At 46.4% G+C, this 24,939-nt stretch overlaps 1 protein-coding gene across 5 annotated transcripts; it reads left to right on the plus strand.

Moving 5' to 3' along the window:
* Positions 1-94: 94 nt before the first annotated feature.
* Positions 95-24,496, plus strand: Tmem8b (transmembrane protein 8B). Of its 5 annotated transcripts, XM_071600745.1 has the most exons (14): positions 163-239; positions 755-833; positions 5,476-5,665; positions 6,039-6,246; positions 12,506-12,639; positions 12,962-13,230; positions 13,850-14,175; positions 15,377-15,470; positions 15,661-15,784; positions 15,858-16,000; positions 16,174-16,352; positions 21,472-21,618; positions 21,784-21,900; positions 22,154-24,496. In XM_071600745.1, exons 7-14 carry the CDS (start codon positions 13,897-13,899, stop codon positions 22,508-22,510), a joined length of 1,440 nt encoding a protein of 479 aa, XP_071456846.1. In that variant the 5' UTR covers positions 163-239; positions 755-833; positions 5,476-5,665; positions 6,039-6,246; positions 12,506-12,639; positions 12,962-13,230; positions 13,850-13,896; the 3' UTR covers positions 22,511-24,496. The 5 variants fall into 5 exon arrangements, with proteins under 5 accessions (XP_027786689.1, XP_071456846.1, XP_027786690.1 ...); XM_027930888.2 differs by having other exon boundaries at positions 95-833; positions 22,150-24,496; XM_027930889.2 differs by lacking the exons at positions 163-239; positions 755-833; positions 5,476-5,665; positions 6,039-6,246; positions 12,962-13,230 and having other exon boundaries at positions 9,730-12,639.
* The last annotated feature ends 443 nt before the right edge of the window (positions 24,497-24,939 follow it).

The raw sequence follows: 24,939 nt of genomic DNA on the forward strand, positions 1-24,939 counted from the left end.
TAGAGACCAGTAGAATTGGTCAGGGGGCGGGCTTTATTGAGAGGGACCAATCGGACTGGGACAGGGGCGGAGCGTCATACGACGTCAGGCCCAGGCCGCCGCCGCGGGGCCTGGTTATCGCCGGTTCAGCGCAGCCCGGAGTCGCCCAGGCCTGAACTCCTACCCAGGTCCCAGACCCCGGCCCCAGGCCCTCGAGGACACCGGAGGCCACCCCTAGGGGGTGGGGAACGGAGCCGCGGGTCAGCTCTGCGAGCGTCCCGCATTGGCCAGTCCGGCCCCGCCCCCGCCCCGGGCCATGGCCCAGCCCTTATCCCGGCCCCTCATCCTATCCCAATCCCAGTCTTGGCCTCCGGCCCCGCCCTCGCCCCATTTCCCAAATCTGTCCCAACCCCGGTCTGGGTCCCAGCGAATGCCAAGGTCCGGGTCCCAATCCAGGGCCCCCCTCCAGTCCCAGTCCTTGTCTCTGGCCTGGCTCCCATCCCGGCCTCGGCTCTTGTTTCACCCTCTGTCACAAATTCTAGCCCAGCCTTTGCCCCCACCCCATTCCCAGGGTTCGCTTAAGTCCCTGACCCAACCTCGGCCCTTGCTCAGGTCCCCACCACAGTCCCACCTTCCATCACACCCCCTGCCCTTATTCAAGCCCCAGTGCTCAGCTCAGCCCAATCCATTATCTCAGCCTTTGCCCTCATCTCTGTGTTTACCCAAGTCTCTCCCGCTGGCCCCCCGCCCCTCTCATACTCTGCCCCTCTCCCAGCCTCGACTCAGGTCTGGGCTCCAGCTGCCGCCAGCCCTATTGCTGTTGTTGCTGTTCTCTGTCCTTGGTCCAGGGGCTGGTGAGTGCGGAAGCAGGAAAAATTGAGGCAAGGATGGGGTTCCAGTAGGGCTGGGTGGGCTGGGGAGAGATTCAGGAGAGATGGGACCTGGGGAGCTAGATCTCTGGGGAAGAAGTGGGGAGAAATAGGGAGGAGAGAGGGTTTATACAACAGAGGAATTGGCAGCATCAAGAGTGGAACTGGGTTTGAGACTCAGCAAGTGGCTAAGAGTTCCTAGATCAGAGACTTAAAGATTTTCTCTGCTGGTGTGTCCATCTTGACCTACCTTGATTCTGGCTTTTCCAAGGAAGTCTTGAGGGCTTTGCTCCTCCTTCTGTCAAAGTTTGATAGGGGAAGACATAGCCTTGTATCAGAAGCCTCTAGTCCACTCTGAGAAGATATGGCCTAAATCTTTGAGATATTGGATATGCTTAGTGCAGAGTATTGAAGATAACATGTAGCAAATAGATGGACCTAGATTAGTTGCCAATATAATGAACTTTCTTCTTGTAGTGAGTCTTTTTCCAAACAAGCTTGATTTGCCTAGAAATAATTCTTGATAGTTTTAGAGCATGGTTGAAACCCAGAGGCTGTTTTACAGATGGGGAAACTGAGGCTCAGTGAGGGAGCAATTTTTAAAGGTCATATCATTTATAAATGGTGCTGGGGCTAGAAAAAGATTTCCTAAATCCTGTCCTTAGTAGTGTTTCCCTCTTCCCACCCCATTGCAATGTACACTGAATAGGAAACAAGATGAAGTAAGGAAAGGTTCAAAGTACAACCTCTCTTCTCCCCAGTCTGCCTACAAAGGGGCTTCATCAGTGAACTGTTTATTATTTATCAACTGTCAACCTGGGGCCACCATCTAGCCCAGAAAGTAACTTGGCTACTAAGAGGTCCAGCTTCTTAGTGAGTGGAATGAGGGAGGAAGAAGGGGTCCTGGCCTAGGGGATTTGCCATATCAGTGGCTCCATAATGAAATGACTGTAGTCTTCATGGCTTCAGCTTCTAACTACCTTCTAACTACCTCTGCTGGATGATGGCACTCTAGATCACATGGAGATGTGCCTAGTGGAATCTTTGGCAATAACAGCTAACAGAACAGCTGTGGGTAAATGTGGGTTTCATTGAGCTCTGTGGGTCTGATTTAGTGTATAGACTTGAGGAGATCAATGCAAGCCAAAGGTCACATACCCTGCAGAGATGCCTGCACATTTATATGCTGTGTGTTAACTGAGGGATCTGTAAGAATATTGGCATGTGCAGTGTTTGTACATGTTTGTGTGTTGATGAGTATAACCACAGGTTTTTGTGGGGTACGTGTAACCCAAGTGTCCTCAGAATACCTATTTTTTTGTGTGAGCATGAGGGGACATGTGGTTCATGCATAAACCTCTTCATCTCTATCTGCTGCTTGTACAGACTTATCACTGAAGTGTTACCTTTAGAAGTAGATGGTTCCTAGGTTGAAGACAGTGTTCACAATATGTAGAACTAATCCACTGGTCTCCAGCCCATCTCCTAGAAGGAAGGAATCATTGAGGAAGATGGGGTTCAGTGTTGATTGTTACATTTGGCAAGTTGGGCACTCAGCAGAGTCAGCAGCCCATCAGCTTTTCAGTTTTGATGAGGGAACCCATACTGGTTAGTTAGCCTAATCCATAGCTTCCATCCCTGCCACCAGAGTTTCTTTGTTCATGAGCCCACTGGGCTGGCTAGGGGAGGAGGGAGACTGCAAGCCACAGTGTATAGGGCTGAAAGTTGTGGATAAAAATATGATTGCCCAGAAGCAGGTTCACTGCTTTGGGGAGAATTATAATGAAACTGAAAAAGAATTCCAAATAGGCCCAACAGCAGGTGGGGCTTCCCTTAGTACTGTTATTAGCCAGTGCCTTGACAATTGTGACCTGGCATTCATGGGTGCTCTGTGACCTAGTGGTGGTGATGGGCTTTGTTTGAAGAGAAACTGTCAGTGTCATAGGATCATCATAGTATAGGACTGCACAAATTCTTATTGTTGATTTCTGGATCTTCTGATTCTGTCTCTGATCTTTGGGTCATTCCTTAGGTTTAGCTGACTCTGGTTGATAACCTGGGCATGCCTTGTCATTTTGAGAAATGATCTTTTGGTGAGGTGTGGTAGCACATGCCTGTAATTCTAGTGACTTGGGAGGCTGGGGCCAGAGGATTGCAAGTATGAGGCCAGTCTCAGCAACTTGGAGGGATCCTGTCTCAAAATAGAAAAGGGTTGGGGATATAGCTCAGTGGTAGAGCACCCCTGGGTTCAATCTCCAACATGTAAATATGTGTGTGTGTGTGTGTGTGTGTGTGTGTATGTATATAAGTATATAATATAAATATATTAAAAATTCTATTTTGTTCTACCTAGTGCTGTTAGGAGCAGTGTCAGCCTCCATGTATGTATATGTGTGTGTATGCATGCATGTGCACATGTGTGTGTGTGTGCAGGGGTTAGTAGTGGTAAATCTCCCTAGCTTCATCATAAAAGTACTGGGACATCAGGATAGGATCATCTGATCTTGGCTAAGGCCTTACTTATGTTTCTTCTTTGGCACAGCTCTGATAGGCCCTGTTCAAGCCCCATATAAAAGCTTGGGGTGAATGGAGCTGTGGACCCTTTCTCAAGGATGTGTCCCCAGAACCACTTCAAGGTTCCTCCCAGCATTCTCAGCTGCTGCTCACTCTTTTTTGCCACCAGCCTATTCTGTGACCTCCACAGCCCTGATTCTTCAGGTCATACTACTGTCTTTCAAATCCCAGGACTCTTTGTGCTCATCTATCCATGTTTGCTAAAAGTCACAAGCTGCTGTTTACACTAGCTCTCTGAGGGACTGACCAACATGTCTCCTAAGAGTAGCAAAGGCTCCGCTACCAGCTTTGAGCAGGAGCAGCCCTTCCCTAAACCCAGCAGAGGGTGCTCTAGAGCTCTTATTTTTTGTAACAGAATCCAGGCTCTTCAGCTGTAGGCCTTCTGTTTCACAGTTGTCACAGCCAGGGCTCCTAGAAAACCTGCCTTCCCCATCAGTTGGTCCCGATGTCCTTTATCACTCTTGGATGCATCTCCTTTGCTTTCTGAGTGCTGTGCTGTGAGCCTAGAAAGGTTCCTGGGCAGTGCTCAGCTTGCAAGGTGGCAGATCTTTGCTGACAGTTGAAACTGATGGTACTGTTGGAACTGGAAAGAGTAGTGCTTGAGTGTAACCATTACCTTTGAGGATGAGCACAGACCAATTTAGAGCAGTGACCTCTACCTATATAGGGAAGCTCTCTGGAGTGTCTGTGACTCTTAAAGTTGCCTCAGTTTAGTGGGGCCAATCTTTACCATGTTCTCTCCTTCAGTAGCCATGCTTTTCTAGATGCCTTTTTCTTTGTTATTTCAAGGAAATAACATTTTGGGAGTTTGTGTCTCCTGTCTTTAGAGACTGTCAGATTTACACCCTTTTGATATTTCCTGCTTGCCTGAAAACTCCCTTCCAGAAACTCCCCACCCTAACCCCTGTTCTGCCTGAAAATACTTGATTTCCCTACCTTCTCACTTGTCATTAAGACATGCTACTAGGCTTCTATGGGGACTGGTCTGAAGTCTCCAGAGTGGTCAGACTCCCTAGAGCTTTACTCTGGAAGACCTTGCCTGTCTTTTAGAACCCTCTTTTTCTATCCAGATAAACTGCTGGGTTATTTTCACTACCACAGCAGTCCTAGTCACCACATGTTGGCTTGGATGGTGCTGACACCACGTTCCTGCTCACCTTGGCTCTGCTCCTGACAACTATGATCAGGTATCTCGGTATTTCAGCTAGAGATGACCGCTTCCTCCCCACCTCCCAGCCTGAATATTCCCAAGTGGTTTGAGATTCCACTGGGTCACCAAATGACTGCCTCACAGGGCCTCCCTCAGGGTAAACACCCCTGGCTGCTTACTCTAACCCTAGAGGGCCTAATGACTCTCTTTTCCTGGGCATTCTGCTGGTGGTCTGCCAGCTCCTGTTCTTGCCTCTGCCACCCAAGCAGGCCCCCTTGCAGCCTCACCACACCTTCCCCTCCCTTCTCCTGCTCTGAGCTAGTATACAGACAGCTCTTGTGAAGCTTCTGAGGGATTTTGCTGCTCCTAACCACCAGGGAACAGAAAGGGGCAGAAAATAAACAAGGAAGTTACACAGTTCCATGCTGACTCCCAGGCCCCACAGGTGGAGTTCTAGCCTGCTCAGTGGCTTAAGAGCCTATGCCAACACACACACACACACACACACACACACACACAAACAAACAAACAAACAAACACACCTTCTATACCTCTGTTTTGTTAGGTTGTTAGGTTTGGTAAGAAGAAAACAATGTCTCCTAAGTAAGGGGGCAGCTGTAGATTATCTAAAGGGCCCTGGTTTTAAATCCTCAGTTTGGTCTAGGTAGGAGCCTCAGTTTCCTTATTTGTAAAATAAGATATTTTTTCTTTTTCCTTTTTTTTTCCTTCTTAACAAGGTCCCTATAAGGATTATACCAAATGCTTACTAGGGCATCATGAGATCTACTTCCTGGCTTGGAGGAGAGCATTTGTTGATTTGGTGCTATGGTTAGGGTGACTGGCATGCCTAATGGAAATGCCCTCTGTTCTGTTCTGCTCTTTTATCTTTCTCCTACTTCCTAGGAGGCCTTTTCCTGACTGATTACTCCACCTGCTCACCCCGAAAGCTGAGTCCTTTTCGCTCCTTTGCCAGCACCGAGCTCTTCCACTTCCATGTTCCTGAAGACACATTCCTGGCAGTTTGGAACCTCATCATATTCAAGGAGCAGGGAGGAACCTTTGGAGATCACTGCCCAGATCAAAGTGTGACTGTGTAAGTGTCTGGGTTGCCCTCCCACTTCCCCTTCTAAATCCAGAACACTTTCCAAACTAAAGTGTGACTTTATGAGTATGTAAACTGATCTCTTGACCCTGATCTTGACCCTTATCCATATTGGAGGGTGACTGAGGGCCGTGAACTCTGTCATCTAACTACTTCCTGACTACTGTATAATAGTGTGAGCAACTGAGCTTACCCTTTTCCCCTTATAGCCTGAACTTCTAACCTGGAACCACTTTATTGTATGGGTCAGTATAGGGAATCCTTTGTTTTTCTGATGATGAGGTACAGTTCTCCTTTCTTTCCCCCATTTCCTATCTCCTATTCCATTGCCTGCTTTCCTTCTCTCCTAATTCTGGTCCCTCAGGTATTTCCGGTCCGGGGCACCCCCTGTCATCAATCCCCTGCATACACACTTCCCAGGGGACACAGCTGTGCCTGGGGTTTTCTCACTGACCCTCAGCTGGACATTGCCCAACCGCACCTCAGGCATCTTTAACGTCAGCAGCCCGTTACCTGGGGACTGGTTCTTGGCTGCCCACCTTCCCCAGGCGCATGGCCACATCTCTGTCAAGGTGGGTGTATATTGCCCAGGGTAGGAGGGATCAGAGTTGCCTCTCCATCTCTGCTGAATTTATTGCATGGGCTACCAGTCACACTAATCTTGAGCCAGGGTGGGCAGCAGCACAAGGGTGGTTGTGGTAGAGCATGGCTTCAGGCCAGCAGGTCATTTGGTGAGATAGTCTGCAGGATACAACTTGGGAGCCTTAGGGAGATATAGTGGTTCCAGGAAAATGAAGACAAAGTCCATAACCTGGAATTAGAGGTTCTGGCACTGGGGTGTAGTGTCCCTTCCTATTGGAACTTACTAGGGTTAATCAAGGTGACCAGAAGCCAACAAGAGACTGGTCATATCTGCTGTACAAATTCAGCACTGGTCAAATCTGCTGTACAAATTCAGCAGTGTTGTTTCTAGGATCTTGTTTACATTTTGGCTGGTGAGATCCCTGAAGTCTCTCTTATTTCACAGCCTAATCTCTAGAACAAGAGGGAGTATGTTGCTCATCCATCATAGTTTCAGACAGCACTCCTCACCCTGTGGAAACCATAAGAGAAGCCCTCTTCTGTTAAAAGGAGATTTTGGGTGGCCAGTGTCCATTATGACTTGGCCTTCATTTGATTTAAATATCAGCACTGATTTTACAAAGCAGAGATTATTAAAGTCTAAAGGGCAGGTTAAAGGTCAGGGTGCTTCTCTGGTTGGGAGAGGAAGGAAATGTCACAGTGTTTTCCTGCCACTCTCATGTGTTTGGCTGGGTTTCCTTGCAGTTGTAAGGAGAGCTGTAAGTTTCCTACTCCTGTTTGTTGGAGAAGGGGGGAGGGCACGATGATTTGGACATTGTCAGAGTGGGATAGCCATATGTGTGGGGCTATTAGTAAGGGCAAAGGTCAAAGCATGAACAGAGAAAATATTTAAAGAACAGGACATTATAGAATAAGAAAGCTGGTGGAATTTTTGGTCACTGATAATTGGGAGTGGAAGAAATTCCCACCCAGGTCAATATTTGACTTTGATATATCTCTCCAGGATAAGTTTCTTGAGGAATGAGACAGTGATTGTGTCAGACTCACCTCTTCACTTCCTGTTGGAGTCCAGCATTAAGAACATGTGTTAATAATGCCTTTGAATGAGCTGTGAATTGCACAGGGACAAGTACACTGGCTTTGTTATTGGCAGAGACATGAACTAGGAATGAGGTAGTCTCTGGAGGCCTCGATAATAGGCCTAGTTTTCCTAAGAGTGATGAGGAAGAGAGCCTGGGAGCCCTCTGGATGAGTTCATGCTGGAAGCTTACCTGGAAAAGGCTCTGGGATCTAGGTAGGCCTTGAGCTGTATCAGAACCAGGGAGGAATGTCTTCATGGGTCTTTGGCCAAATTTCAAAGAACCTGCTCCGAATCCCAACTCTGATCCTTGACTTGCTTTTTGAGAACTGATGAGGAGACTCTTCAATCCCTTCTCTAATTATCCATAATCTTCCTAAATGAGCAGAGGATCCTGGGGCTTAGTCCTGGGCTGGGATTATGGCAGCTGTGGCCTGAGTAGAAGTGGACAGGATTTCTTATAGCTGCCAAATTGGGAAAATGGGGAATCAGAGATAGTAGTACAGAGAAAGGCTGCTCTAAACCTAAAGCATGATTCAAAGTGCTCAGATTAAAGGGAGCTGGGTAATAAGAAAAGAACCAGGTCTTATTTACTTCTATTTAGAACAAGTCCTTGCTACTGTAGCTGGAGCCTCAGCCAGCAGGGCTCCCAGGCAGCAATGTGACTAGGGGGAAAGGGCACAGCTCTTGCTCATGAGGTGGCAAAAGGTTTAGACACCAAGAAGATGTAACTCTTTAGCCAGTCCTGCTCTAGAGGTTAGTTGTGTGTGATCCTTCTAAGAATTTGTTTGCCATCTGAACTCTTATACGCACCTCCAAGCTCTCCATACCATGGCTAGTTTTCCACACTCAAACCCATGGGTTTATGCCCAGAACATTCCTCCATCCTCTCTACTTGTGTAGTCCTTGTACCATGGTTGTTCTGACTTCCTGTGAGACTCGTCAAACACAGGAAGTTATGGAGAATCAGGAATAGACTTAGGTGAGAGCTAAAGAGTTCCAACAATGAAAAGGCAGTGTTGTTTCTAGGATCTTCCTCAACTCTGGGGATAAGCTCAGATAGCCTTTATTCCTTAGTCCTTTTGCACCTGCTTGTACTAGGCCTTGTGTTGGGTGCTGGGAACACTGGGGTAAATAAGATATATATTGGTGAGATACCGGAAATGTTTTAAGAGGACAAAGGAGAAATGGCTAATTCAGTTTGAGAGTTTGTTGGAGGTGATATTTGGCAAATGTTAGAGGAAGTAAGACCTAAGGATGAGGAGGGAAGGCATTCCAAATAATGGGAGTAACATAGGCCAAAGTTCAGAAGGGAGAACTGGAGTAGTTCAGTGTGGGCTGGGTGTTAGGTTGGGTGAGGAAGGTGGAGGGATTAATGGAAGTCATCTCTTGAAGGGCCTAGAAGTTTGAACTGTATCCTGAGACTGTTGAGGAGCCTGGAAAGGTTATAAGAGGGAAGTAATTTATCTGGTATAGGCTGCTCTTCTGAGCTCCAGTCCCACACTCTGCTAGAGCCCATATCTGCATTATTTATTACTAGTACCCAGAACATTATCTGATCCATGGTGGAGCCTTGGCAATTTTTTTTGCCCTCCTGCCACCTTCTCAAACTCTTATATCCCAAACTGACTTAATTTCTCCTCCTTCCCTTGTTGCCTTCTTCGTGTCAACCACTTCTGTCTTGTTTCCCTGTTCCCAATATCCTTGCCTTTCCTGTCTTGAAGAATGTGTTTGTTCTACAGTGCCTAGTTGCCAGCCTGCCTGGAGAGGCTGGCCTTTGGCTTGTAGATTTCAGCTGGCACCCAAATGGCTCATAAGGATACTTCATAAGGAGAAACTTCTCCTACATGGATAGGTGTAGGTTCTCCTCAAAACCTTCCTCTTCTGGGTCTAAAATTTGAAACTAAATAAAAGGTGAAATAAAGAAAACAACCAAAAAGAAAACAAAGAAGCTGAGTTTATGGAGGAAAAGAACCTGTTCGATCCACTAACTAGGACTAAGTTTGACTCAATCTCACCTGAAGTGGTTCAAATCTACTAATAGTACCATTGCTATTTTTCCTCCTCCTTCTAAGTTATTGTATTTATATATTTCAAATAGGTAATATATGCACCTGGTACAACATTCAAATGGTACAAAAGGCGTACAGTGAAAAGTAAGTCTTCCCTTTTTCTCCTCCCAGTTCCCAGTTTCTCTCCTCAGAGTTAACTTGTAATCAGCTGTTAACTAGTTTCTTATATTACTCTTTCCTTCTTGAAGTACTTTCTCCTCTTGACCTTTGTAACATTATAGCACTGTCCTTGTTCTCCTTTCCACTACCCCTGACCCCCTCTCTTTCTCTTTTCCTGGCTGCTTCTCTGCTTGATCTGTATGTACTGTAGTGATCTGATGAATGGTCCTAGAACACCTCCTTTTTATTTTTTTATTCTCTTGCTTGGTGTAACCAGCACAATTGTTTAAAATATCATCTATGAGTTAATGCCTTTTAAGAGTAGGCAGCCAGTCCTAATTTCTTTGAATCTCAAACTCAATTTTCAACTGCTTATTTGGCATCTGCAATTGGATGTCCAAGAAATGTTTCAAGCTTAGTATGTACAAATCAAAGCAAAGTTAAAGGTAAAAAACTCTTTGATTCCCATTTCACTTCTTCCAATCCAAGCCTCTTCTTTTTCCAGCTATCTTCTTAGTAAACGTCACTGTCTTGATTCCTATTTTCTCCATAACCAATCCATAAAGAAAAATTTTTTGTCAACTTCTAAAGTGTTTCAATTCCATTTTTATCCATTTCCACTCTTAGTGTACCTTCTCTTAGCTTTCTCCTGGGTCACCATGTTAAACTCCTAAATGGTCTCCCTGCTTCTGCTTCTGCCCCTTGCAGTCTCTCTGGCCATCATTTACTTTCCTGTTGAGTTGGTGCTGACAACTGTGGGCAAGGGAGCTGTGCCAATAATAGGCTATTTCCAGAGAAGGCCAAGTTTCTTTGGGCATCTTCCATCTTTTAAAGAAATGCAGCTCACCCATACAAAGACATTCCAGAATCCATCTACCTTGTCTTCCACACCAGGATCTTTCAGATTGTTTCTCGTCTACTTCTAATTCTTGACTCTCTGGTTTCTTGAGTTTCTTTGCTTTGAACCTGTTCCTTCCATGGCTGTTAATGTTGGCTTGGTCTGTTGGTTTAGTCTGAACTCTCTTACATGGTTTCTGCCTTGTCAGTTCTTGAGGACCTGACTTCTGGGCCCTTTCTCTGCCCTGTAACTTCTCTGTTTTCTATTCCATATCGAGGGAAGGGGCTGGACATGCATGTTTTACAGTTGAAGGAAGGAGCCCATTTTAACTAGAGAAGTCATGTCATATGATCCTTACTGAAGCCCACAGCAAATAGCAAACAAAATGTGGAACAGTGTTTATATCCCTGAACTGTCTAGCAAGGAAATGGGCTACTTCCTGAGCATGAGCCCCACCCTCAGGACTCACTCACTGAAAGATTTTTGTGGTGATTTCCAACTTAAGAGGTGGGGCCACTGAAATGCCTTGTTGAGAGTATTTCTGATCCTTAGGGTATGACACCATAAATGACAGACATGTGCTTTGTATATCAGAGAGGGAAATTTGTGAGCAACTAGATTGTTCAGTAGCTCTTTGGAAGAACCCACTTTTGACACTTAACTTACTTGATGGCTATTATTTCAACTTGATGGCTGTTTTTCTTCAGCACCCAGTGTATGCCAGATCCATGCTAGGCACTGGGGATGCCATTCTTGTTCCAGGAAGAGGATAGTGAGATCTTCTGGCTGTCATCTCTCAAGGCCTCCTTCCAACCTCATGGAACTTGGCAGGGAGTCAGTATCTTGACTGGATTATTCCATGGCATGAAACTCAATGGAATGTCAGGGCCTAGAAATTTTATTTCAGAACAAGGTTTGGAGGTATGTCCTGGTCAGAATAACCACATAAGTGGGTCATGGCCTTACTTTCTTGGGCCAGCAGAAGACCATTTGTCCAGAAGATTATAGGAAACAAATTAGGAGACCACTCTGTCCCTTAACTGTTAGGTTTTTAGAATTATGTATCTGAAAATGCTGGAGAAGAGGCACCATAACAAATGGGACTGTGTTCACTGGAGTAATGGGGCTCAGTTGGCTGGGGTGGTGTCAGTGCAGTAGAGAAGAATGGGCTAGGTAAATTGTCCAGGACAAGATAAGCTGGGGGAAATGTTGTCCTCCAGTGTCAGAATAAATAGTCTCAGGCTGAGGAGACAGGTGTAACTGTGGGTCTCAAGGACAGAGAGGTGGGAAGGGGATTCAAAGATGATAGGTTTTGGCTTCAAAAATGTTCGAGCTGCCCCAAGCTGGTATGTTTCACTATTGATTCATTTATTTATTTTTATTTTGTTTATTTATTTTCATGTTGTGCTGAAGATTGAACCCAGTGCCTCACATGTGCGAGGCAAGAGCTTTGCTGCTGAGCCACAACCCCAGCCCCTATTGATTCATTTATTAAACAGACATTTATTATGTATTTTGTATACTACATTTGGCTTTATATCTGAAGGAACAAAAATAAAATAAAACAAAGGTTCTTGTATTCAAGTTACAAAGAGTCTGGAGATTGCCTGAGAGGTGATGAGTAACCATCACTGGGAGTATCGAAGCAGAAACTAGACAAGGGAGGGAACAAGGTGGGACATAAAAGCAGTGAATGATTCAGATGGTGGTGGTGGTGGTGGTGGGAGTTGGCTAGGAAGGCTTGAATGAGCTTCCCCTGACCCCCACCCCCCAGAGAGCCAGTGTTCTGGTCAGGGAATGGGGTGGTTTGAAATTACAGCATCTTGGGGCTAGATAGGAATGCTAAAGAGAGGGGGTTGGGTTGGGAGAAGCACAAGGGCCTGATTATTGGGTGGGTTTGGGCTTAAGTCCCCAAATCTGTCAGTGCTGAGGATCACAGCAGACTTTGAAGACCCCGGTAGACAGAGGAGATCAGAAATGACTGCTCAGGCAGGAAGGACCAGAGCTTAGAAAGACCACAGTCAGAGCCCTGGGATCAGGTGGACAGGGGAGGGGGATGGGCAGGGAGGGTTCTCTCTAATCTGTTTAGCAGATTCCTTAGCTTTGGTTTACTAGCACCCCTGCTGTCTCTCCTGCTCCTGCCACCCTTGCTTCTGTCTCAGGGTCTCCAGGATGAGTGTCAGTATCTCCTTCAACCGCAGCTGATTGTCCGGCGTTTGCTGGACGTGGCTGTACTGGTTCCTGGCCGACCCTCAGAGCAAACCCTTTTTCCACACAATCGCTCAGCTCTGTACAAGTAAGTCAAATACTCTATACTGGGCCCCTTTTCACTTCCATGTTGGATCTTAAGCAGATGGCAGGGTTGTTTTGGTTTCTCAGCTACCTGCCTGGTCCTGTTCATCCTCTGGCTGAACTAGATGGCTGGGTGACCCAGAACCCCCAGGGTGGGTTGGATTCCTGCCTCCTCTTTTCTAGCATAGAGGGCAAGACTTGAAAAGGCCACCTATGCTCCTGTGTTTCCTATCCCCTCCCTGTTCCCTTCTTCCTCATGTTTCCCTCCTTCTGGTGTCCCTCTCACCTCACTGTCCTTTCTTGCCCCCAACCTCTCCTCTGCCCAGGGTCTTTGTGCCCAGCTTTACTTACAGGGTTTCAGCGCAGCTGGTGTGTGTGGGGGGCCGAGGGGTGTCTGCCTGCCCTCTGACACTGCGCCTACGTCCCAAGGCCCCACCCTTGCACAACTCAAGCTCCGTGGCCTGTGGCGGTGCCTCAGTATGCCAGCTGGAGCTGGCACTGCCCCCCTGGGGGCACTGGGTCTACGTGCGTGTGGAGACATCATACCGGGGCCCTGGCAGGACCATCCGCTTCCAGCTATGTGTGTGGCTACAAGGTCAGAACCCTCACATGTACCCCAGTCACTCAGCCTGTACAAACATCCATGACTGGGAAATGATCTGGATTGCTGCGTTCAGTGACCCTCTGCCATATCTCTACAATCTTCCCCATCCCACCCAGGTTTCTTCACATTCCCTGAATCCCCCACAATTTGGGCCTCCAAATCATTAATGGCATTGAGATCATTGTTTTGCACCTGCCTTGAGATAGCTGATGACTCTTCATTATTTTTCTTGATTTAAACCTCTTTCAATTTCCTGGGGTAGGCAGGAACAGCTAGGATTTCTGGGGATACTATCATTGCCAAAGTCCATGCAATTCAGTGAGATGGTCTGTCATACTTAGTTACCTGTTTCAACAGTGTTTCACTGCCCTTAGGGGAGGGACAGATGACCTTGATTCCTTCAACATGATGTTATATTAGCTGTGTCCACTGGGAAACACCTGGACCCTGTCTTGCAAGCTGGATGCCCTACACTCCCAAGAGATATCATATTCTAGTTCTTACCCCTCATATCCTTTGAAAATTCCTGTCTGGCTCAGTTCTGGTTTGTGGTGTGGCTGTAGGGCTGTGAGGGCTACAGGTGTCAGCTCTGGTTTCTTCTGCTTTACAGAGTGCCCACAGCCCAGTCTGTCCCGTGCCCTGGTCCCTGGAGCTGCTATGAACATGCCTCAATCACTGGGCAACCAACCACTTCCTCCAGAGCCACCATCCCTGAGGACTCCTGCAGAGGGGCCTGAGGCCACATCTCCACCTGAGCACTGCTGGCCAGTGCGCCCGACTCTGCGCAATGAGCTGGACACCTTCTCTGTCCACTTCTACATCTTCTTTGGACCCAGTGTGGCTCTTCCACCTGAGCGCCCAGCTGTGTTTGCCCTGAGGCTATTGCCAGTTCTGGATAGTGGAGGTGTCCTCAGCCTGGAGCTCCAGCTCAATGCGGTACTCTTTTGTAGAATGGAGTGGTTGTCCTGTGGGGGAGTTGAAGGGGAAGGTGTCAGCGGTGTGGAGGGCCTTGCTTCCTCCAAAAAGCCAGTCCAGACTGCTTCCACCTAAGCTATTGAATGGGTCACTTCCACCTATCCAATAAGACCGTGCTCCCATTTTAAGAGAACTTGTCTCAGTCCAGTTTTGGTCAGAAAGCATGCTCTGCATATTGACTCTGCTGAGAACAGGCTGGGTCAGCCAGGGCAACTCAGAGTGGTCTGAGTTTCCATTTTTGTAGGCTGACTGCCTTTGCAGAGGGCCTCTCTAATGGTAATTGGTAATTGTTCATTTTTTTCTTGCATATCTTCTGTAAAGAGGGGCTCACCACTTCTTGTGGCCAGGCAGTCCTTGTTTGGGTAGCTCCTTTTGCCAGTGATGTTTCTGACATTCCATCAAAGTCTGCCTGCAAGATTTTTTTTTTTTTTATCTTTGTCTTGCTCAGAAGTCATAGCTAGTAAATCTATCCCTGTCCTTTTAAAAAAATTAATAGACGTACTAGGCACAATGGCACATGCCTGCAATCCCAGCAGCTTGGGAGGCTGAGGCAGGAGAATCTTGAGTTCAAAGCTAGCCTCAGCAAAAGCAAGCTGCGAAGCAACTCAGTGATACCCTGTCTCTAAATAAAATACAAAATAGGGCTAGGGATATGGCTCAGTGGTTGAGTGCACCTGAGTTCAGTCCCTGGCATCAAAATAAATAAATAAAATAAAATTAATAAACTACTTTTTTAGCGCAGTTTTAGTTTATAGAGTGAGCAGAAAGTACTCAGTTCAATGCCCTTCTCTGTCTGCACAGTGTTCCCTGTTACTGACATCTGATCTTGGTGAGGTGTGTTCACTATATCCCTATTGTATTTGAACAGCCCTCTGATGTTTCCCTTTAGATTCCCCAAAGTTGAAACAACCTTGGTGACTTGGGCCCCTAGTATTCAGATCTTTCTTTATCTGCCACTTCTTCTCTGGTCATACTTCTACTGGTCATCCTGTCTCTGAAATAAATGATCTGAGGTAGTCTGACCAGAGTGGCAGGCAAACCTTGCCTTAGATTAAGTGAGGTCCAGTGAGGTCTGGAAGGGTGGCTGGTGTAGGAGTCTGGCGGGAGGTGGTGGACCCACCTGAAGAATCTGACAACCTCATCTCAATACCTTTTCCTGCAGAGCTCTGTGCGCCAAGAAAATGTGACAGTGTTCGGATGCCTGACTCATGAGGTGCCTTTGAGCCTGGGAGATGCTGCAGTGACCTGTTCCAAAGGTGGGGTGAGGAGTAGGAGGGAGAGGAGGCTGATGTCTGGGCTTGGTGGGAGATGGTGTGGAGGAAGGACAGGGTCTCTGGGCAGTGGGTAAAGGTGGGTAGAAGGTTCCTGGATCCTGACCCCAGGCTGACTGCTTCTCCTCCCTGTCTCTCATGCTTCTTCTTTCTTCCCTCTCCCTTCCCTCTTCAGAATCCCTGGCTGGCTTCCTGCTCTCAGTCAGTGCCACCTCCAGAATGGCCAGGCTACGTATCCCATTTCCACAGACAGGGACCTGGTTCTTGACTCTCCGCTCCTTGTGTGGTGTAGGGTCTCGGTGAGCAGTGCAGCATGGATGGGGGTGGAGTGGGGAAGACCCCGGCTCCAGGTAACAGTCATTGTGTGTACAGGTTTGTGCGGTGTCACAACGCAACTGCTGAAGTGCGGCTGCGCACTTTCCTGTCCCCGTGTGTGGATGATTGTGGACCCTACGGCCAGTGCAAGCTGTTGCGTACACACAATTACCTATATGCAGCCTGCGAGTGCAAGGCTGGTGAGCATGCTGGCAAGGGAGTGGGCATGCTGGCCTTCCTGACCCTGGGAGGTGGCTTGGAGTGGGGAAATGCTGGGCCCCAACATGGGCTTAGGACTCTGGGGGCCAGCAGAAGTATCTGCTGAACTTGTGGCTACCTCCTGTTCTCTACCCTGTGCCCTCCCTACCTACAGGGTGGCGGGGCTGGGGCTGTACCGACAGTGCCGATGCACTCACCTATGGATTCCAGCTGCTGTCCACGCTTCTACTCTGCCTAAGCAACCTCATGTTTTTGCCACCTGTGATCCTGGCCATTCGGAGCCGGTATGTGCTAGAAGCTGCCGTCTACACCTTCACCATGTTCTTCTCAACGGTATGTGATGCATCTTTCTCTTTACCATGTTCTTGTCCATAGTGATACATGAGGGTCTGCATTTCCATCATGTTCTCTACAGGCTGGGGGATGCATACCTTTAGGATGGCTTTTATAATAGTATTCCAACCTCCCATGGCATGCATTGAAAGTGATAGTTTTGGTAAAGACCTTGGGGTAAAAATGAACAAAGCTGTTTGCAACTGAATACAACAGGGTGAGACTCTAGCTGCCCCATACTCTGTTCTTCTGGAGGGCCAAGGACAACTCTATTCAGCACACTGGCCAGGAGACAATACAGAAGTATGTCTATACCTTCACTCTGATCTCCTCTGGGTGGGGACAGGAAATCTATGCTTTTACCCATATCTCTGCATTGAGTCTTCACCATCATGTTCTTTCTTTTTTTTTTTTTTAATTTTTTAGTTGTAGATGGAAACAATATCTTTATTTTTTATTTATTTATTTTTATGTGATGCTGAGGATTGTACCCAGGGTTGTATGGTTTGAGGCAAGCGCTCTACCACTGAGCCACAACCCCAGCCCCTCATGTTCTTTCTTGATATGAGCTCTAGCTCCTTTGTGCTCATGTTCTCAATCATCCTGGGGGAATTTCTATTATCTTTAGCATGTTCATCTGTAGCGCATGAAGATATGTCTCCCATTCAGTCACCATGGGCTTCTTGACTTCTCATAGGAACTTTTGGAAGGCAGAGGAGATTTAGAGACAGGTAGGAAAGCCTGGGTCTCAGATACTTGGTCCTGAGATATCGTGGGATATGGCAATGTGATCTAAAATCCCAGCTCAAAGGAGTGCATTTTGATATAGATTTGTAGAATTTTGTTGTTGTTGTTTTGAGATGGGGTCTCACAATGTTACCCAGGCTTGTCTGGAACTCCTGAGCTCAAGTGATCCTCCCACCTCAGCCTTTTGAGTAGTGAAGGGCTACGATGTATGCCACCATACCTGGAAAGATTTGTAGTTTGGAGTCCCTCCATTCTCAATAATGGAATCTCCATGATTCCTCCCCTGAATTTTTCTACTTCTCTTAACCATAAAAGTTCATATCACAAACAAAAATTTCAGGTACTATTAGGGAATGTAGAGAAGTGAATCTACTAATGTGATTTTCCCCAAAGGAGACTTTATGCCCCACCAAGATTCTACATCTAGGGATCTTGTCATCTCATCTGTTCTTGGCATCTTATGGCATAGAGTGCCTGCCCATGAGTACTGCAGGAATCTTAGAGGGATTCAGACTGTCCTCATGTCTTGGCAACAAGGATACCACAGAAACCACTGGTGCCTCCCTGGTGTCCAGCATTACTAGATCAGACATATGTCCACGTTACAAAAACCTACTTGTCATCTGGGAGAAAGTAAAGGTCCAATGTGCTGAAACTGAGGGTCCTACCACCTGACCCCCAATGCTGGTCCCTGGTTGAGGAAGTGTGGGCTACAACCATGTTGCACAGACAGACCTTGACCCTTTAAGCTGCATGAGAAGAACATAGCCCAGTTTTTCTTGGTTGGGTCCCTTTTCAGGCCTGCTCTGATAGTGGCTCACTCTATTTTTATATTAGACACTGTCTCCCCTTCTCATTGCCAGATGCCCTCCATGCTGTTGCTCACCAAATCCTGTAGCAACAGCTGTTCCACCAGCCCACTCTTGGCTTCATGCAGGTGGAATGTGATTCACAACTGGTATAAGTGCTTCAGTGTGTCAGGAGCATAGAGTGTGTGGGGAGAGCATATTCAGTCCCCTGGACTTGGCACAAGCATCCTGGGCATTGGCTCCAGAGTGTTCTAGGCTGGATGACCTTTCCTTTTCTGGATTCAATGACATGTTGACTTGAGAACAAAAGACCTTCTTTTCCCTAGTAGGAGTGCTGAGAGAGAGAGAGCTCCCACTTTCTCAAACCAGGCAAGAAGCAAGAGAGTAAGGAAGAGCTTCTGGCTTTAGGTGTTGGCTGGAGTCCTTCTCTGACTCCTGTTCTTTTATTACATGGGCCAAAATGAGAGGTCCTGGTCATCCAGTTTCCAGGGAAGTTTCCCTATAGTCTCTCCTTTCCCATTCTTTCAGGAGTCTAGACTTGTTTCATTCTGCAGCAGTTCCATTTGAGGAAGCATTGGTCATGTTGCAGTTGACAGTACCAGGGCAGTAGATGACAATCAGGTTCCTTGTCTTAAAATCTAGGATACTATACTCCTGGGATTGTTACATGGGTTCCTAACCAGGGCACAGAAGCAGAGAGCAGGTTTATAATTCAAAAGTTTACAGATATGAAATATAGGGGGAAAAACAGGCCACAAGCTTGCTGTTGATTTTGTATGTAGTCAAACAGTTCAGATAATAACAGCAAAAAGACATACATGTACTGAATATGTGTTGTGTCACATTCTGCTAATTTAATCCTTACAGTAGAACTATATAATAGGTAGGTCTTTTTATTCTTTTTAAATTTTAACTTTTTGTAGATGAAGGAAAGTTTTATACTTTGTCTAAGAGAGAAGGTGAATGGTAGAGCCTAGATTCTCATTCAGCCTGACTCCAGGTCCCTTACGAATAATCATTGAGATATATTGCTCTTCTGATATCCTGGACAGTGAAATTATTCATAAATTTCTAATCTGACTTCTGTTCTTCTGATATCCTGGCATATATAAACTCATGACCTTAGATTAGTAGTTCTCCCCACATTCTTGTGATAGTTTTTTTTTAAATTTGTAAATATATATGGATAGAATGCCTTTATTTTATTTGTTTATTTATTTTTTTATATGGTGCTGAGGATAGAACCCAGTGCCTCAGGCATGCTAAGCAAGTGCTCTGCCACTAAGCTACAGCCCCAGTGTGATAATTTAAAAAAATTTTTTTTTCAGTGCTGGGGATTGAACCCAGGACTTCATACATGCTAGGCGAGTACTGTATCACTGCACCACATCCCTAGCCCTTCTCCAGTTCTTAAATAATATACCAAACCAAACCAGGAAGAACACTGCAATTGTGCAGTGCTCACCCCTTCGGTGCAAGCCACAGATCCTTCACAGTGCTACTTATAATCAGATCCCAAAAGGCCCAGTTAGAGCCCACATCGTGGGCTATGCAGCCTTCCTTGCTGATTGCTGACATCCTGGCAGCAAGCCCACCCTCTCATTACCTCTTCAGTTCCTTGACCTGCCACATGTAATTCTCAGTGGCCCTTAGCAAAATCCCAAAAGTGTTTCCAAGAGAAAATGAATTTAGGAAACAAAAAAATGAGAGTGACAGTTAAGTTACAGTATATGCTGAGTGTAAGTATCCCAATGTGTGCATGGGTACCCTGTTTTGGAGCATTAGATGAAGTATATTATAAAAATGTTAAATTGTATAGAAAAAAGAATTTAGGATAATTTTCCCAAATTTACTTCAGATAGAATATTATGTTAAATAAAATAAGTTTGACTTATAATATCAAGGGTTGATTTGGACACTAGAGAGAACAAAGGAAAGAAGGTGGGATGGGGGCACGAAACTCTTGAAAACAGATGGGAGACCAGTAGAAAAAGGGGGAGAGGAGTGAAAGAGGAATTAGATTGACCAAATTGTGTTATATGCATGTATAAATATGTCACAGTGAATCCCACTATTATGTATAACTGTACCAATTAAGAAATAAAACATACAAATGTCCTCATATATAGTATCCAAATCTGAGAAAGTCATTAATTTGGATTAGAATTATTTTAATAGAATCCAGTTTGTAATGGAAAATTTTAAATTCCCGTTTTTCTGTGTCATTTCTACCACTTTTTATTGCTGTTGACAAAAAATACCAATCTAAAAATAAGCCCACACATTTCAATGGAACAATTCCCTCACATGGCAATTTAATTTAACCCTACTCCTGTGGAGTTTCCACAACCTGAAACAATCACTACGACTTTTTATTGTATTAGGAGAATTCTAGTCACAGAATATCAGTGAGATGATTTCTCTAAAACATCTCTACTCCAGAGACAATATATGCATTCCCCCGAGTCTTTTTTTCAGTGCGTAGAAATTCCTAGAGAAAGTCGGCTCTTAATGTGTCTTCACTATTTGGTTAATTCAACACTGCTGATCTGTATCTTCCTTTATTTTTGGTCAAATGATTCATTACAAGTTCTTCTTCCAGACACTTTGGGACATTCCTTTCTATATACTTGAAAGTCATGTATATGAAGCAAATGCTTAGTTAAGCCTGAAATATAAAAAGATGTTTGAAAAAAAAACACTCTAAAATGTGAAATAGTTTGGGTAATTTGGTGGCTGTAGTGCTTACAATCTGGTCTTAGAAGTGGAGAATAATCAGTGTTTTATAGCTAAAATAGAAAAAGATAAAAATGTTGATTTGTTTAAGAACAAAATCAATCAACAATTAATCAGCATGTGTAAGAGAAAAATATGAAAAATAAACAAATCTCAGGCATAGTCAAACATTAATTCTCCGTAGTGTAGGAGAGGTGGATACTGTCCCCATATTGTTCCCTGTGGTGTGAAGCACCATGTTGTTCTCCTGGGCCTTGATGACTGCCTTTTTGCCTACTGTGTGCTCCCCTTGGCACTGGATGGGAAGGGATGAAGAAGGCCAGTGTGTGCAAGTCCTGAAAGTGAAGCCCATTTCATAATCCGATCGATCTATCAGGAGAAACTGGAACATTTAAGGGAATTGGCGGGTCTAGGCTTTCAAAGAGGCCAGAGCTAGACCCAAAGCGTGGGCCAGGGATGGCGATTATTGATGGAACCTATGATGAGCATGAGGAGAGAGGGAAGGGATTGACCTCATCTTGAGAGATGTGTGCTCCCCTACTCCTGGCCTGGCACACTTCACAGCACATTCCAGAAGTGGAAAGATTTAGAAGGCGAGGACCAAGGTCAAAACTTCCAGATGCTTATGGCTTATGAGGCAGACCTGGCCTCCTTACCACATTCTTCTCAGGAGTGGGGAGTTGAGCATTTCCTGGTTCTTCTCACCTGTGGTCTCTCACCTCTGCTTCTCTGACAGCAGTATACCACCCCTGTGGCCTCTTTCTCTAGTTTTGTAGACCTAGATCTTGGCCCCAAGTTCCTTTAACACCTGTCATTTCTTCCTCCAGTTCTATCATGCCTGTGACCAGCCAGGCATTGTGGTTTTCTGCATCATGGACTACGATGTGCTACAGTTCTGTGATTTCCTGGGCTCCCTAATGTCTGTGTGGGTCACTGTCATTGCCATGGCTCGGTTACAGCCCGTGGTAAAGCAGGTCAGTTTGGATTGGGCCCTGGGGGACAACCATAGCCAAAATCTACTTGAAACCCACTCCTGCCTTCTCCCTGGGGGATTTTCCAAGTACCTCTGTCCATTCTGGCCCAGTCCCTAGAGTGCTGTCACTTGGCATTAGCCCAGCCCCGGAGTCCTCTTTCCCTAGGTGCTGTATTTACTGGGGGCTATGCTGCTGTCCATGGCTCTGCAGCTTGACCGACATGGACTCTGGAACCTGCTTGGACCCAGTCTCTTCGCTCTGGGAATCTTGGCCACAGCCTGGGTAAGGGCTGGGAGGCTGTGTGTGTTGGGAGGCAAGGGAGGAAGACTTGGATGAAGGGCCCTGGCCATCTGCTCTCCGTTTAAGGTGGGCATGGATTCTTGTTACCACCTGCTGTTCATTGTGTACACTGTAGTCTTGGCAGGTGCCTTTAGGTCACAGCTAGGGCTCATGGGAAGCCTGAGCATGACTGGCTTTGGCTTGGGTCCCAGGGCCTTACATTTCTGAGCCCCATTTCTCTGCCTCCCCTAGACAGTACGCAGCGTCCGCCGCCGGCACTGCTACCCACCCACGTGGCGCCGCTGGCTTTTCTACTTGTGCCCAGGCAGCCTTATTGCAGGCAGTGCTGTCCTCCTGTACGCTTTTGTGGAGACCCGGGACAACTACTTCTACATTCATAGCATTTGGCATATGCTTATCGCTGGCAGCGTGGGTTTCTTACTGCCTCCTCGTGCCAAGACTGACCACCGGGTCCCGTCTGGAGCCCGGGCCAGGGGCTGTGGATACCAACTGTGCATCAATGAGCAGGAAGAGCTGGGCCTTGTGGGCTCAGGAGGGACCACTGTCAGCAGCATCTGTGCCAGCTGAGTGGGGCTTTGGGCCAGGCCCCTGAGGTTATGAACCCTTCCTAGGGATTTTCCTGGGAATGTGGAGCCCTCCTGGTGCCAAGAGATTGTTGTATTTCTTGAGGACATGGAGCATTTCTCAAGGACATCAAACTCTTCCAGGGACCTGGAGCCCTTCCAAGGACATGGGGAACTTCCTGAGGGCTTGGAGTTCTTCTGCAACCATGGAGTCCTTCTTAAGGACTGGAGCTATGCAGGGCAGAGAGCCCCCTCAGGACCAAGGAGTCCCTCCTAGGGGCTCTATGCCCTATAGAGCCCTCCTATATAGACACTAGGGAGACACTGCTCTGTTAGGAATGTGGCATTGTTCCAGAGGAAATGGAGTCCATCTTGGGGAAACTGAATCTTAAGATTTTCCCAGAGACTCAGCAACTCTGGCCTCAGGCTTCCTTCCCAGAAGCAGCATCTGGGCCTGTGCTGTGCTGGAAAGGGAGGATTGTAGGACAGACGTAACTGGAACTGGGGCTGGGTGGCTGACGTCCTGAATTGATGCAGGTGGGATCTGGAGTGTCTCCAATGAAGTATGTGCTGGTTCTGTGCTGCCTTTTTCCCCTGGGCTCAGGGAGTGGGGAGAAGAGGAGGAGAAGGGTCCCTGAGGTAATAGAAGGGGTGACAGGACCCCAGCCTACAGGAGCTGCTGGGAGCCTACTGTCTGAGGCTTCTGCCCTATCATGTACACTCCTGCATCCCTCTCATCTGGTCCCTGTGTTCATTTCTAAACAGTTCCTGGTGCCTACTTTTCAATTCCTGTGGGACCTAGACTGCAGTAATTAAGAGGGGTGTGTGTGTGTGTGTGTGTGTGTGTGTGTGTGTGTTGGTCACATATAAGCATGCACGTGTTTGTGTATGCTGAGATGCTTGAATCAGTGAGACAGACCTCCTTCATGATAAGCCCACACTCACAGGAAGGAAGCTGAGGTGCCAGGAAATTAAGTGACAGGTACAAAGTTCAGCTGTGCAAGAAATATCACAAGAATGTCACTTCTATTTTGAGCCTCCATTTTTTTTCTGAGTACCAGAAACAATCTTTTGTTAATTAGGATTTAATAATTTCCATCAGGGTCATAGCTGAGTTCTGAGGGTTTTACAAAATGCCAAGATATTGATGTTGAAAGGAGCATTCTCTCTCGCCTCCAGAGAGAATGGCCTCACCCATCCACTGAGACTTCCATCATCCCATTTGGTTCCCAGTTAGCATTCCAGGTAAGTCATCTGGATGAGGGAGAGATCTTGTTCCTATCTATATAACCCTTCTGGTTTGAAGGTCTGTGCCACATGCAAAGACCTACAAGATTGTCTAAGGCCTTTGTTATGTGGACACCATGAAGCCATTTCTACTGTGGGGTCCTTTTCTGAGTTTCTCTTGACAAACAAGGCATAAGTTGCTCTTTTAAATCCTACAGACCCACGCAGGGGCTTGGCTCAGGGCCCCTCCCTTTGGGATCTTTTTGTGGCAGTGATATCACTTCATTTCCTCTTCCTTTCTCTTCCTCCATTTGTTAATCTTAAGGAGAGGATGGGGGAAGCCTTATTGTTACTTGCCATGTTTTCTCCCAAATCTTTTATCTGTGCCTTAAGTTTTTTTCTGTTCCCTTTAGGGACTAAGCTTTTGATCCTCAAATGCCAGGAAAATCTCCCTTTATCCTCTCCTCCTACAATCGCATCTCTTCCTTGGAGTTACTTAGTAGAGAATGATGTGGCCAAATGAATTGTGAGAATGAAGATATATGACCTTGGTGTCTGTTTTTACATCAGAAATTTTATTTTCTTTCAATACTCATTTGGATAGAGCCATGTTACTAAGATGCTTGAACCCAATTAGCTGGGATTCAGGATAGAGTTAGTGGAATCCAGAAGACACTGGAATAGGCAACCGAGCTAGGACACACCTCACTCTGCTAGGATGGGTTGGAAGGGGCTTCTGGAAATGAGGGGCTTGAATGAGGATTAAATGAATTTCTATAATGCCAAGATGTTGGGAGAGTGTTCTCTGAGGTCGCCAAGTCCATGTTATATCCCTTCCACGAGATTCTTATCATTCCATCTGGTTCCCTTTCAGTAAAAAACTTAGCACAAAGCATATTCCCTAGGCTAGTGTGTGACGTGTATCCAATATATGCTAGTCAAAGGCCGTGGAGTACTGGGATGTGGGGGGAGACTGAGGGTGAGACACAGGCAGGAAGGAAAGATATTTACTCAGAAAACTGAAGAGTGCAGTGCGTATGGGCCATGTTTGTTTGTGTATGCCTATGTGCATTTGTGCGTGCGTGTAGTGGGGTGTTGTTGGAATGCAGCCAGTGATGTAGTTGGACAGGTAGGTGGGTTCTGGTCTTTGCTCAATAGGAAATGAGGAACTGGCTGGTGCAGGGGACAGGTTTTAGGGAGAGTTTGGAAGATGAGAGTGCAGTTATACAAC

Source organism: Marmota flaviventris, chromosome 13 (genome assembly GCF_047511675.1).
Source record: "Marmota flaviventris isolate mMarFla1 chromosome 13, mMarFla1.hap1, whole genome shotgun sequence".
NCBI classification, from domain to species: domain Eukaryota; kingdom Metazoa; phylum Chordata; class Mammalia; order Rodentia; family Sciuridae; genus Marmota; species Marmota flaviventris.

Bases quoted from the DNA above. Each gene is read 5' to 3' on its own strand.
- Tmem8b (XM_027930888.2), top strand. From the start codon at position 296: ATGGCCCAGCCCTTATCCCGGCCCCTCATCCTATCCCAATCCCAGTCT. The intron at 15,785-15,857 runs GTGAGCAGTGCA...TTGTGTGTACAG, and splicing joins TTGTGTGGTGTAGGGTCTCG to GTTTGTGCGGTGTCACAACG. The intron at 16,001-16,173 runs GTGAGCATGCTG...CCCTACCTACAG, and splicing joins AGCCTGCGAGTGCAAGGCTG to GGTGGCGGGGCTGGGGCTGT.